This window comes from Calidris pugnax, unplaced genomic scaffold (assembly GCF_001431845.1).
Source record: "Calidris pugnax isolate Ruff unplaced genomic scaffold, ASM143184v1 scaffold32, whole genome shotgun sequence".
Taxonomy (NCBI): Eukaryota; Metazoa; Chordata; class Aves; order Charadriiformes; family Scolopacidae; genus Calidris; species Calidris pugnax.
The window spans coordinates 2,285,360-2,299,841 of record NW_015090783.1 but is presented as its reverse complement, the minus strand read 5'-3'; the positions used below and the strand labels follow the sequence as shown (position 1 = coordinate 2,299,841).

Below are 14,482 nucleotides of genomic sequence, written 5' to 3'. Positions count from 1 at the left end.
ATAAATCTGTGAAACTGGTAAGAACATCTTCTTAAATTTTGCTTTCTGCACTTAATTTGTTCCTTTATTTTAGAGGTGTTGGTGCCATGGAAATAGTTGCTATGGATATGAAGCTGAGAGGAATGTACATAGCAAGACAGTTGAGTTTTTCAGGTGTAACTTTCAAAATTGATGAAGTTCTGCTTTCACAGGAATATGTTAAAATGTACAATAAATCTGTGAAACTGGTAAGAACATCTTAAATTTGCTTTCTGTATTGAGTTCTGAGAGGTTGAAGGTTACTTGGTTTAAACTTGAATGCTCCTGAAATTTCATGTAATACTGTTGCCTGTTAAGAAACAGGGATGGCATCTTCTTGTCTCATCTTAGTGTAAAGATTTCTCTTCTTAAGACTTGGCAAAAGCTGTTAATTCATGTTCTGAGTCATAAAAGCTGCAGTTTGGGGTGCCTCTTCCAGTGTCTACCAGACCCACTGCCTTCTAGTGGTAGTTCAGAGACCTTGGTCATTCACCTGTTGGTCATGTTTTTGTGCCAGTCCTCCCCCCTTAGGCAACTGAGCTGAGAACAAGCTGCAGACCATTAGGCTGCATGAACTTCTGCATTGAAGCGCTATTGTAAAGTGGCACCTGTAGTTAAACAGCACAGGGTGATAGTTTTTTGCATGGCAGATGAAATCCAAGACATTGAAGCTGGTTATTCACCCACTGGTTATCTTTTCATATTGTTCTTGACTGTTTTGTCCATATGCTAAGCTGAGTGTCTCTTTCCTAAGTGCACATTCTGCTTGTACGTTACCACTGCTGTATAAGATAAAAATAATTTTTCCTTGGACATAGATTAAAATGAGCAGGGTCTTTACCTGCCTAAGAGGTGCTTAAGTATGACTGTATTCATGTGGTATAGCTACAATAATTAATTTTAATCTTTGACAGATCTCTAACATCAACTTTAAAACAGCTCTTTACTTAAGAATGTAGTTTAAAAGAATCACTGAACTTGTGTTCCAAAGCTTATTTTACCTTATCTGGAAAGAATTGGTGTAACAAAATGTTACAGAAATGAAGGCAGTGGGATTTTTCTCTTCTTGGGATCTTGCTTTATGCTTAATTATGGGCAGAGCTCTTTGGTTTCTTAACCTGACTGTATTAATGGAGAAACTAGATAAACAGAAAATACTGTGTCTGTTTGCATTGGTAGTAATGTAAATGTGTCTGCTTTTCATTATGAAACTAATTATATTCTGAATTTACGAAGCCATAGCTGTTTTCTTCTGTGATCTTTGTTTGATGTATGATGAGCTTCCTTGACTTGCAGTCCCACAGAACTGTAAATTTAAACTTTTATCTTTATTTTGATAATATACAGTGGTTTTGTGTAGCCTTGAAATATGACATGTAAAGCAATTGACGTTTTCTTCTTCAGTGGGTCAGTGCTAGAGAGAGGTTTCAACAAGCAGCAGATCTTATTGATGCAGAACAACGAATGAAAAAGTCCATGTGGGGTCAGTTTTGGTCAGCTCATCAGAGGTTTTTCAAGTACCTTTGCATAGCATCTAAAGTGAAGAGGGTGGTGCAGCTGGCTCGGGAAGAAATCAAGAATGGGAAAGTAAGTTATTCAAGACTTGTTTTTAAATATCTTTGTTAAATGTAAAGCTATTAAATATTCCTTTGTTTATATTTTCAGACATAGTAGTATCATGGTTTTGTATTTTATGGTATTGAAGCTTCTTAATGAGCAGAAATTCAGGGAAAAATAAACTTCAAGTCAGTCGTCTTAGTGACAATGTATTCATTGTATTCATTTGTCCTCTAGTGTGTTGTCATTGGCCTGCAGTCAACAGGAGAAGCAAGAACATTAGAAGCTTTGGAGGAAGGTGGTGGTGAACTGAATGACTTTGTTTCTACAGCAAAGTAAGATTGAAGTTTGTTAAAACGGTCCTTAATCCAACTTAGTTTGTATAGTAATTTATTCTTTCATGTGTAAAACATGCATCAGGGCCCAGAAAGTTGGGTATCCTTTAGCCATGTGCTTTACTGAAGCTGCGTGTACGTAAAATCTGACAGTATTGCTCAGATGAATCATTGGTTCATTCCTGGTTCTCTTGGCACTCAGAAATGGTGTTTTGAGGTGTGAACAGCTGGTACTGCTCTACTCAAACTGGGAGGAGAGGCAGACTTGCCACGTGTACCCTGCTTTTATACCAAAGCAAGTTACAATTGTGACTTCCCTCTTTTACCAGATAAACCACATCCAATCCTGAGACTACCTTGGCTGAAGATCTTAATAAATTAAGTTAACCTGTCCTTTAAACTCTGAGCAATAAGAAAATGGCAGTAGCAATACCACTTGATACTAAAAACAAATTTCACAAGTTATAAGTAACAGTGTTGTAAAGTAAATGTCTCCTATTTTTAACGAGGTGACAAATACAGTAATATGTGTGATAATTATCAGAGTGCTTGTGTAATTCCATTCATAAGGAATAATTCTGCAGAGAAGTCAAGCAAGCAGTTAAAATGTTACAGCTTTCTACTTCAAATGAATGCAAATTTGACTGAAGAACCCTTCTTTCTTTAACAGAGGAGTATTCCAGTCTCTTATTGAAAAGCACTTTCCAGCTCCTGACAGGAAGAAGCTGTTTAGCTTGTTGGGAATTGATTTGACTGCTCAAAGTAATAACAATTCACCCAGAGACAGCCCTTGCAAGGAGAACAAAATAAAGAAGCGGAAAGGTAATGCTTAAGTTCTTACATGGCATTAGCTCTAGTGAAAATGACAATTTTAGAGCTGCCAAAGAGTGAATTCTGGAAAAGATGTGGTAATATCAGTAAATATCTAACTAAAAATGTAAATATCAGTACACTCATCCATGAAAGAGCATGTATTGTAAGTCTTTAAGACTGTTAGACAGTTCCGTTAACAGCTTGTAAAACTGCTGCTGAATCAACATAACCTGTAAATTCTGGTTGTTGCTTTGCTCAAAATTGGGTTTATCAAGTATGGACTTTCTACTGAAATGCATCGTACGGGTCAGACCACTTCCTGGTGCAGTCACACAAAAAATTGCTTTCTTTTTTTTGAGGCTCAGTAAAGAGAAGCCAATACCCGCACCCCTTCCCCAACTGATTATGTTCTTATTAAAAATTAGGTGGTGGTAAATCTTGGGAGAAAGGTCTTACTTGAAACTTAAATTAGATTCTTTTAAACAGTTCTGGTTTTAGAAGTTTAATATTTTTCTAGTTTGTATGCAGTGGTGGTAAAACAAACCTCAAAAGTAGACTACAAGGTCTAAATTAATCCTTTCTTTTTTTTTTCTTTTGGGATGATGGAATTAGGTGAAGAAATAAGCAGAGAAGCCAAAAAAGCCCGCAAAACAGGTGGCCTTGCAGGTAGCAGCTCTGATGAGAGTGAAAGTGAGTCTGATGCTTCAGATAATGAAGAAAGTGATAATGAAAGCTCCAAATTTTTGAGTTCTGGAGATGACGATGACTTCAACCCATTCAGAGATGAATCCAGTGAAGATGATGAAGATGGTAAGACAGTTTAAGTGTTTCATGAAAGTAAAGAAAGACTTCTTAGTAAAAGGCTTGAAACTTTCTGAAAATATTTTATTTAACTCTAGATCCCTGGTTAATTAGAAAAGAGCATAAAAAAAATAAAGACAAGAAAAAGAAGAAAAGTATAGACCCAGATTCTATTCAAAGTGCCTTACTAGCTTCTGGTCTTGGATCCAAACGACCTAGCTGTTTTACTTCCACTGTTGGTACCACCACCTCTAGTACCAACACGTCAGGTAAGAACAAGTTTTTGATGTTGATTCACTTTCTTAGCAATCAGGCAGTGAAATTCTAAATCTTACAGTCTCTCTTAAATTTCAGCAAACAGTAACACAAACAGCAGCTTTGTAACAAGTCAGGATGCTGTTGAAAGGGCCCAACAAATGAAAAAAGAACTGCTTGATAAACTGGAAAAGCTGGCTGAAGATCTTCCACCTAATACACTGGATGAGCTTATAGATGAACTGGGTGGTCCTGAAAATGTTGCGGAGGTAGGCTGATGTTCACATTCAGGGAAAAATTGGGTTTTTTCCTACTGCAGCCATACATGATCTGGCAGCAGTAAATCAGTGTTGTCATTCTTCGAGGTTGCATGTGACCTAAGTATCTATTAAGAGAATTTATTGGTTTTAGACAGTAATCTCACAGGGATAAGAATCCAGGTTACTCCCGCTGAATGCTTTTGAATGACAAAGAAACTTGAAGATAGTATTAGAATACAGAGAAGAGCTCTGAATGGGTAAATAAGTTATTTCTGAGGCTGACGGTTTCTTGTAGGGTACATCATACTAGCTTCCCTTTTGCTTTATAGTGGTATATTTCTCTAATGAGCCGTAGGCATTGGAAGCTGGTGTATATGAAAGAGAAAGCAGCTTTAGTTCATAGTGAAGATTAGGAACGTGTACAATAAAACTGTGATAGTGAAAAGCTTGATGAATTACCTCTTTTTCTCAATTTCAGAAACATGTCTTTAGTAAGCTGTCTCTATCAAGTAGAATTGTCACTGATTTAAAAGACCTTGTTGAAATCGGTGCCAATTTCAGCTGTCAGTTTAGTTTATTTTCTTAGTACTCTTGGTAGATCTCTTATGGACAGTAATACAATACTACATCGTTTCTACGTAGATGTGCTTTGTTATACTTCAGATTCCTTGAGTTATCTCTAAATAAGTGTTCCACATAGCAGATAGTGACATCAACCAAAAAATAATCCAGCTTCTCTAATGTAATTTTGCTCTTGGAGTAAATTACCAAATCTATTTTAAGGTCAATATACAATTGAATAGCATCATTGCTTGAAGTTTTTGGTCATGTAATAATTTTGGTATTGCCATAATGAGCTTGTTATACCCTTTTATAGATGACAGGCCGCAAAGGAAGAGTTGTAAGCAATGATGATGGCAGCATATCTTACGAGTCAAGGTCTGAACTTGATGTGCCCGTTGAAATCCTGAACATCACTGAAAAGCAGAGGTTCATGGATGGAGATAAGGTAGTCCTTAAAGAGAGATAATTTAGAATAATTTGCCAGATGCCATAGTAGCATAAAGTTATTCAAGTTGTGGCTCTACCATTATCCCACAATGACTTTTTAGTTGCTATGAGTACTGATTAGAAAGTGTTTTCCATTCACAAAAAACTTTCCTGTGGTTCATTTGAGACATGCTACCACAAGAGGGCAAATCAAGTAAATGTAGCTGTTGTGTGGAACTTCTGTGGTCTGTTGTTACATTTGAGGGAAAATATTCATGTTCCTGTAAGTGACACATGCACAGTCCAAACATTTACATTCTTTCAAAGCAAATGCATTCAGATACTAGACTGGCCGTATCCTTCCTTATACAGTATCAGATACTAGACTGGCCGTATCCTTCCTTAGCAGCAACTTAGCTGCTTTCTTAGCAGCAACTTTGTCTTCCCTGTGGTGTTTGCTCTCAGAGCAAGTCTCCCTGTGTCTTCCCCTTTCCTTTCTGAAGTGCAGGGCCAGCATCAGAGAAACCTGCCCTTTGGAATGGCAATACTGAACAGGCTGCCTTTCTTCATTTGCACAGAGCAGTGTTGCTGAAAAGTAAAGCAAAACCCACTCCTTTTGCTCCAAAAAACTCGTTAGCATTTCTAACTGATAGAGAACCATACTTTTTCTCCCCTCCCTACCTTCCCCCTTCTTGTGATAGGAAGACCAAATAACAGTGAAACCATTCCACACCCATGTTAGTAGTTGTAAAATTAAATCTTTTTAGAAACAGAAAATCAAACTGAAGCTCGATTGTGGATTTATGGCTAATTTAACTCCTTTCTTAATTAAAGAACATCGCCATAATCTCGGAGGCTGCCAGCTCCGGTATATCGTTGCAAGCAGATCGCAGAGCTAAGAATCAGAGACGGAGAGTTCACATGACTCTGGAGTTGCCCTGGAGTGCAGACAGAGCCATACAGCAGTTTGGTAAATAACTTTTGTATCCTTCCCCTAGCAAACTCCATAGCACTAACTGAACTTACTGCTAATTCATGGAAAATAAGATTGACTAAGCAACCTTTTAAGGATCCTTCCAATCTCCTTTAGCTATGAACAGAATCAGCTTTGTTTATAGTCACAGCTAAATAGTCTTGAAGGTTTTGGAAGAAACCTGGCAAACAAACTCACACTGCAGCTTAGGGGGGTTTTCATGTATCAGGTGTCCTTATGAAAGTTGCTACAACTCTAGAGCATTTGTGTACTGCCTTCCATTGGCTGTATTACAGCAGAAACTCATTTTCAGCAGGATTAAGTTCTAGCTTTTTTTTCTTTAGTCTTCAAAATTCATAGTTTATTAGAAATGTTCAATGAAGTGGAATTTATTTAATTTATGTTCTTGTACTTATCCAGGAAGGACTCATAGATCCAACCAAGTGACTGCTCCAGAGTACGTGTTCCTCATTTCTGAATTGGCAGGAGAGCAGAGATTTGCATCTATAGTTGCAAAAAGACTGGAGAGTTTGGTAAGATTGTTTCAAGAAGTCTGATCTTTCATTTCAGAAAATGCAACTTAAATTTCTTTGTCTTAAAATTCAATTTAATTACAAAGGTGTGTCTTAACAGGGAGCCCTCACCCATGGTGACAGACGGGCTACGGAAACTCGAGACCTCAGCAGATTCAATTTTGACAACAAGGTGATGGTTCTGTTTCTGTTTGAAAGCTCATGCTGTGGTGCTCATTCCACGAATGACCCATTGAGGAGAAGGATTTCTTCCATCTCCTGTGAACTGTTTTAACTGTTTTACTTCCTGAGAGGAGGCCTCTTTCTGAGGTAGACAGTAAACATTCTTAGTTCTCCTTACAAAGCCATGTGGAACACAAATGTGTGTGTAAATTACTTTTCTGCATTTGCTAACAATCCAAGTAAACAGTATGTGTCCTTTTAGTCACAACTGAAAGATTAATTTGGCCATTCTAATTGGAAATGAAGACTGGGCTGTTTATATAATGTAGTTTATAATTGAAAAGCTAATAAGCAGTTCCTCTTACTATTGCAGAGAAAAATGTTTTCTTGTGAATTGCAAATGCTTGTTAGACCATGTGTGCTTGGGGCTGAGGCACAAACACTGGGTCACATTGTTAGAGCAATTTTCTTTTTCTTACACAGTATGGCAGAAATGCTTTAGAGATTGTTATGAAATCCATTGTGAACTTAGACTCCCCAATGGTCTCGCCGCCTCCTGATTTTCCTGGAGACTTCTTCAAAGGCAAGTGTAATTCACTGGATGCCATAGCTACCTATTGAGCATTCTCTATTATACAGAAAATGGAAATAATTTTAGAGCTAGAAAACACTGTTACTGTTTAAACTGAGCAGCTGGCCCAGAAATATTCTCACTGGATGTTAATCCTGTGCACGTTGCTTGAATGTTAAAGTTCACGTATGAAACAAGATGTGAGCTCTTAATATAAGGCATGTTCTGTATCTGTTTGGCCAAGGTATTACATACAGTTCTTTAACTTCATTTTCCTGTTACTGATTGCAATATCTTGTTCTGGGCTCCTGTGTAGTGCCATTAGTGGTTTTCCCTGCCTCTGCTTCCTGGAAGGACAGAAGGCAAAGTTCTGTCTTGCTTATTGATGTATTAGGTGGAAATTGCAAGTAATGTATTTGAGGCGTGTCAGAATTTTTGGAATTGGATCCTGAGACAAGATTGCTAAACAAGCTGTTACTTCACTGGTTTATTTTTAGATGGCAAAGCAGCTATGATTTAACTTGTTTCTTTTTCCTAGATGTTCGTCAGGGATTGATTGGCGTAGGCTTGATAAATGTAGAAGACAGATCTGGAATACTAACACTTGACAAAGGTATTTGTGTGTTTAGTGTATCTTTAGAATGTTGCTGTTCATGGTAGTGGATTCCTAGCAACAGAACTGAAGTTGTAATTATCTAAAAAGTCACTTTTTGGGGGAATTTCAGAATGTTTTCCTCACTTCTGAAAGATTCAAGTAGTCTTTTTGAAACTCTTTGAATACTGATTGATAGCTTGTTGTCATAAAACTTAATCTTTGCTCACCTAATATGTGTATTTCTTATTCTCTTTAAGATTATAACAACATAGGGAAATTTCTGAATAGAATTCTTGGTATGGAAGTCCATCAGCAGAATGCTTTATTCCAGTACTTTTCTGACACATTAAATGCAGTTATTCAAAATGCTAAAAAGAATGGAAGATACGATATGGGCATCTTAGGTGAGTAAATCAGTTTTTCAGTACTCTTGTACTGCAGTGAGAACAGACAAGCAGAGTAACTCTGTCCTTTCCTTTTAAGATTTGGGTTCTGGGGATGAGAAAGTGAGGAAGGCAGACGTTAAGAAGTTTTTAACTCCCGGATATTCTACCTCTGGACATGTAGAACTATACACAGTAAGTTAATTCTGTATTTTCTTTCTATGAACTAATAAAACTTGCTGCTAAGTTTTAAAAACATGGCAGTCAGTTAAGTGTATGCTGAGTAGGGGGAGGTTCCAGGCCTTTCACTGGGCAATATTTGATTTTTATGGTTCTTTAGTTCCTATATCTGTAACTATTTTAAAGTCACTTCCCATTTAAATACCGCTGCGTGGCTCTCTTCTAGATCAGCGTGGAGAGAGGAATGTCTTGGGACGAAGCAACTAAGATCTGGGCAGAACAGACAGGTCCAGATGATGGATTTTATTTATCACTACAGGTAAGATTCTTTCTCTTGGATTATGTTTGGATAAGTTTTTGGGGGTGCTAACCAAGTATGTTGTCTCATCTGAAAAATTTACTGTTCAAATTACTTCTCAGTTTAGCAAAATGCTTTCAATCTTGCATTCATCCAATGCTAAGTATGAAGCACTTCTTTTTAGCTACTCTGGACACTTTGTGATAGGAATGTGCAAATGCCCAAATTAATATCTTTTATTTAAACCTGCATCAAGAAAAAAAGATATTTTCACTGTAAGGAAAAGTTGTGAGGTTAATGTCCATTAGTGGTACTGTCGTCTTAAGGTGTCCCTGTTATTACTGGTTGTCTTAATGTACACACACAATTACTCTGTAAAGAGCACAGTATCAAATCACCAAGTTCAATAATGTCAGCATATTTAAACTTAGAGTTTTTTGTTTCTCTTTTTTTTTCCAGATACGGAATAACAAGAAAACCGCTATTCTAGTGAAAGAAGTGAATCCTAAAAAGAAGCTTTTTTTAGTGTACAGACCAAATACTGGGAAACAACTCAAACTAGAAACATGTGCAGACCTAAAAAAGAAATATAAGAAGGTAACCATTAAAATTATGCTAATGTTAAACTTAAAATTTTTTTAAAAGAAATATAAGGACTTTCTTTCTCTGGTATTTGTGTATAGTTCCAGCAAGTCACAAAATACTTACTTTTCCAGAGCAGAGCTTGTATTTAGGTCTTTTTAAGTGAATCTACATGGTTTCTGCATTCCTATATACAAAGCTTTCTGAATATAAATAATCTGTGGTGTGGTAATTATAAAATAAGGATTTTTAGCATCTAGCAAGGAAAAGCCTTGCTTCTATGTAAGGTGTAAAAACATGCTCTTAAATAAGCAGCTGTGTACAGTATATTCTAAGCAATGCTTATGGAACTTCAGCTGTTTGCTGGTGAAGTTTTCAATACTGTATGGATTATTTTGTTTAGAGGGTGGTAAGATATCTGATATTTCTCTTAAAATGATCTTACTGAATTTGCAAAAGCTTTAGGAAACTCTGAGATCAGGCTGATTACTGAAGTTCTGCTGTGTTTAAGCATTTTGTTCACCCTTTGAAATGACATTTTGGTTGAATAGCTTGAGGTACATTATCCTATAATTTTTCTTCACCATCAGAATGTTGGTGCTCCTGCTTTTCTCATAGTAATGACCAAATTGCTTTTGTTCTGTGCAAGCCTTGGCATGTTTTACTTCATTATAATTCCCACTTTAATTTTTCCAGGTACCTTCTGAAGATGCTCTGCCACACTGGTTAGAGCAGTACAACTCTTCTGCGGATACCTGCACCCATGCTTATTGGTTAGTATTTCTGTGCACATAGATGCTTTAACTTAAACTGTTTGCCTGATTTATCACTGCTTTTCTTTTTCTGCCATTCATGTGAAATCTTGTGTTTCTTGCTTAAGAAAAGTTGTCCCACAGCCAGTCAAACGACCCAACCTTTGAGCGGTAACATGAAGCTTTGCATGTGCCCTTAAAATCCTAATATATTAGATGAATGCTACTGTATAAATTGCACTCCAGTAGGTGTGTAATGACTCAGGAGTTGTTTATGCTTTGTGTCTTGATCTGACCTATTATTGTGGTAGGATAGTTTTGAGGCAAAAAATATTTATACTTCAAATAGAGAAGAGAGAGATGTCAAAAACAGCTGCTCTTGCTCTACCTTTTTTGTGTCTGAACTCAACAGGTGAGGTCTTAATTCATGAGGAACAGCATAACTGGTAGAAGTTTCAGATTACTATTGGAGCTTCTGAAATGGAACTGGTATCTGACCAGTCTATATGTGACATGTTCAGGTTCTCAGGAGATCTAAATGAGTGGTGTCTTTGGCTTAGAGCTCTATCTGTACATTTTGAAGATCTGGTCCTAAATAGACCAACGCTTCTCAAAGCTTTACCATTAGAGGCATAATGTGGATAAAGTTTCCTTCCCTTACTGTGTATTTGCAGCCCTCGCTCAACTCCAAATACAAGTTAAATAACTTCAAGTCTTATTTTTAATTGAATCGGCTACTTTCTGTTTGCAGAATTCTTTTGAAAGCTTTTTTTTTTCTTTCTGTTGTAGGAGAGGCAACTGTAAGAAGGCCGGCTTGGGATTAGTTTGTGAAGTGGGACTCCGCTGCCGAACTTACTATGTCCTGTGTGGTTCAGTATTGAGTGTCTGGACAAAAGTAGAAGGCGTTCTAGCCTCTGTGAGTGGTACAAATGTGAAAATGCAAATCGTTCGTCTGAGAACAGAAGATGGGCAGAGGATTGTTGGTAAGTGGCTTGTCTGCTCCTTTGCTTCCATCCTGAAGTAGCAGAAGGTGGCTGTAACTTACAAGTCACTTCATGTTGAGGGTCACGTGGGAAACTTTATAGAGATGCTTCCAAGAGAAAAGGCTCCTCAGTGTGTGTGTGTGTTGGGGAGGGGCAGAAGTACAGCTGTTGAAAACTGTATTTGTAGTACAAACACTGGTTTGAAGGTTAAAGAAGGAATAAATATTCCTTTTTCAGCCGGGCTTTGGAGCACTTATTCTCACAGTTGTTTTGATGTACTAGAGACAAAATTTGAAGGTTAAAGAAGGAATAAATATTCCTGTTTCAGCCAGGCTTTGGAACACTTATTCTCACAGTTCTTTTGATGTATTAGAGACAAAGTCATATTTGGCCTGTTCCAGCCAAGCTACCTCCAAAGCTGTAAGGGCTGCACTTTTTTTCCCCCACTTGAAAGAAAGACTAGTAAGCCCTTGTCATATTTGGCCTGTTCCAGCCAAGCTACCTTCGAAGCTGTAAGGGCTGCACTTTTTTTCCCCACTTAAGGCAAAGGCTAGTAAGCCCTTCTGGTTTGAAGGTTAAAGAAGGAATAAATATTCCTTTTTCAGCCGGGCTTTGGAGCACTTATTCTCACAGTTGTTTTGATGTACTAGAGACAAAAAAAGTCATATTTGGCCTGTTCCAGCCAAGCTACCTCCAAAGCTGTAAGGGCTGCACTTTTTTTCCCCCACTTGAAAGAAAGACTAGTAAGCCCTTGAAATAGTGGTTTTCTTGGGTTTTGACTGAAAGTCACATATACTCAGTAGTTTAGAATGACTGCAAGATGACTATGGCATTTCTTGTCGTTAAACCTCTCAGTGAAGCCCTCATAGCAGATACCTCACAGGCTGAAATCTCATTTCTTTTTTAATGTGTGCTTCCTGTGGATGTGTGTCGCAGCTCGTACTCTAGTGACAGGTTTCCAAGATGTTGAAACTAGGTTTTTTTTGTGTTTAAACTCTCACGGTGGTGGTGTAACTTCCATGAGACTAGAAAAGCAAAAATAGGTCACTTCTCATTTTATGTGGCAGGGGGTAACATGAGAAAAAAAAAATTGTCATTGGGGGCAAAATAGCCATTTTCTATTGCTTCATGACCTAAAGGAGCAGGTGACTTCTGAAGATAGACCTCTTCTTGAGAAGCAGGACTTGTAGCTGCACTTGATTAGACTTGACATTACAAATGGTCACTGTTGACCGTTGCATAAATTAAACGGTGGAATCACCAGCCAGAGGTTTTAATGAACAAATGGTTTATACGCTTATGAAACAATTGATTTGTTGCTGTTTTCCAGGTTTGATCATTCCTGCAAATTGTGTATCACCCCTTGTAAACCTCCTGTCAACGTCAGACCAGTCTCAGCAGCTCGCAGTACAACAGCAGCAGATCTGGCAGCAGCACCACCCGCAGAGCATCACCAACTTCAACAACGCATAAGAGGACAAACTACAGGTGTTGACTTTGGTGTTTGAGGAAAAGGCTGTAAAAGCATATCACTCGCATAAAAATCAGGGACAGATTCCAAAGAAATATAACTTTTTCAGTTCAGTTGTGTGCTCTCAAATACTTTGGGAATAAAGAGATCTTAAAAAGGTTGGTAGAACTGAAAGCCAGCAGTTGTTTATGGTGGTGCATCTGTCTTTCCTTATGCTCTCTGTAGTGCTTCCTGTTTGCTTTTACTTTTGGCCTTTTAAGCTACAAACCACAATTTGTTTGAAAATGCTTGAAAATCCCCAAGCAGGCTTTATTTTTATCTTGTCATACAGTGCTCAGGGTTTAACGCAGTGCATCAATGCCATTGCTGTGGGAGATATCCTTGAATGCATGTATTGAGTATATATATAGAAAATATATATTGGGTTTTTCTCTTCAATTTATGAGTTTATAAAAGCATGAAACCTAGAGGTTGCACATCATGCATTCAGGTTCCTTCCCAGTTTCTGTTTGACAGTGCATGTCTTTGGAAACGGGCATGGACAGGATAAACACACAGGACAGGAATTCAGAGAGAAACACAATCTTAGTTGTACAGCATTGGTTATTGCATTTTTATAGTGTTTATACCCAGGTGTTGCATTTTTTCTGGTTCTCTCCTGGGGGTTATATATTTGAGTCTACAACATGTTCTTTTTGTGATAAACATCTTAAATTAAAATTAGTTCATTTTTAATGTATTAATGGTATTCCTAATGTGTACTGCAAAGATGGCTGGATGCCTATTTTCCTTAAATTGAAGCATTTCCTTAATCCGAGGTGGTTATGGAAATTTAAGTGCAAATTCACTTCCATCTCGCATACAATCTTATATTTTTTACTTCATTAATGTAATTTAATTTGTCACTTGTAAGATGAAACCTTACTTGAGCTGTAAATTAGAGAATGGGAAACACTTGAGGGTTCCGCTGTATGTGCTGTTTCTGTTACCCAGTAACTTGAATACTGTTTAATATGTTGTAAGACATTGTAGAGTTTATCTGGAGCTGTTTAAAAGAAATTGTAATGTACAAATGTGAATAGTCACTTATCTATAATATGGGTAAGTTTTGTTTTGCCTATAATAGTAGATGTTTATAAGAAAGTGAAGGACAATGTTTGTCATTTCTTGCTTGCACAGGTTGCACTATTGAAAAATTGAGATTGTATAAACCTGTCCAAAAAAACTACAAGATAACGATCTTGTAGATGTCAAATAAAAGTTATTGTACTAACAAGAAGTGGAGTCTTGTTTAGGCAATCACTGTATTCCAAAAAAAACTAACAAGTCTGTACAATTGGAACTCGACAGGACTTGGCATGTTCCAGGCTGCCTTAACCAGGCTTCTGTCTTGCGGCCCAACTGTTTCGGTTGAACTCATTAAAGAGGCAAGAGGGAAACTGCGTTTAAACCTTGGTGCATGTTTTAAGTGAGGTTCACCTGACAGAGCAGTGATGTGCTGTAGCCTGTCTCACTTCTGTAAACACCCAGTGAGCCAGAGTCAAGTGTCTTTGAGTTGTCCTGTAAGTAACGGGGCCAGAAGTTCCACATTTTGGGCTGAAGTGATGTCTCTCAGGTGAATTATTTTGCTTGAGGTTCTGTTACTGCTGCCTGTGCAGTAACGTGCTTGCCTGGGTCCTCAGCTCTCAGTCCACAACAGTTGGGGGGATACATCCCCTGCACACGCTTGTCACTAACTGGAAAGGCAGATTTAGAATAAATAGCCCTGCTCCCTGTTGCTGTGGCACCTGCTACATCTCTCCAAAGAACATAGTGCAAGTGGTAGGTGTGTTGGGAGTTGTTAGTCCTCTGGTAGTGAAGGGAAGCCTGGCTGGGTGTTGCGTTGCCCGCAGGAGCTGATGGTGCCCTGGAAAACTGTAGACCAGGGTGTGGGGGAGGATGTTCGTGTGTTTCATTCCCACCATTGGGTG

At 37.9% G+C, this 14,482-nt stretch overlaps 1 protein-coding gene across 2 annotated transcripts in view; it reads left to right on the top strand.

Annotated features, from left to right (window-relative positions):
• The window catches only part of SBNO1 (strawberry notch homolog 1 (Drosophila)), a 27,570-nt gene extending 13,779 nt beyond the window's left edge, over positions 1-13,791 (top strand). Inside the window, exons 14-32 of one of the 2 annotated variants that reach the window (XM_014962536.1) lie at positions 1,423-1,605; positions 1,813-1,910; positions 2,581-2,732; positions 3,336-3,533; positions 3,623-3,793; positions 3,879-4,048; positions 4,917-5,048; positions 5,864-5,999; positions 6,423-6,535; positions 6,636-6,707; positions 7,181-7,280; positions 7,807-7,881; positions 8,121-8,267; positions 8,347-8,441; positions 8,653-8,745; positions 9,184-9,321; positions 10,003-10,079; positions 10,848-11,041; positions 12,372-13,791. In XM_014962536.1, coding sequence (XP_014818022.1) covers positions 1,423-1,605; positions 1,813-1,910; positions 2,581-2,732; positions 3,336-3,533; positions 3,623-3,793; positions 3,879-4,048; positions 4,917-5,048; positions 5,864-5,999; positions 6,423-6,535; positions 6,636-6,707; positions 7,181-7,280; positions 7,807-7,881; positions 8,121-8,267; positions 8,347-8,441; positions 8,653-8,745; positions 9,184-9,321; positions 10,003-10,079; positions 10,848-11,041; positions 12,372-12,514 — 2,487 coding nt within the window. In that variant the 3' untranslated portion in view covers positions 12,515-13,791. The remainder of the gene's footprint in view (positions 1-1,422; positions 1,606-1,812; positions 1,911-2,580; positions 2,733-3,335; positions 3,534-3,622; positions 3,794-3,878; positions 4,049-4,916; positions 5,049-5,863; positions 6,000-6,422; positions 6,536-6,635; positions 6,708-7,180; positions 7,281-7,806; positions 7,882-8,120; positions 8,268-8,346; positions 8,442-8,652; positions 8,746-9,183; positions 9,322-10,002; positions 10,080-10,847; positions 11,042-12,371) is intronic. The other variant, XM_014962540.1, reaches the window with a different exon arrangement.
• The last annotated feature ends 691 nt before the right edge of the window (positions 13,792-14,482 follow it).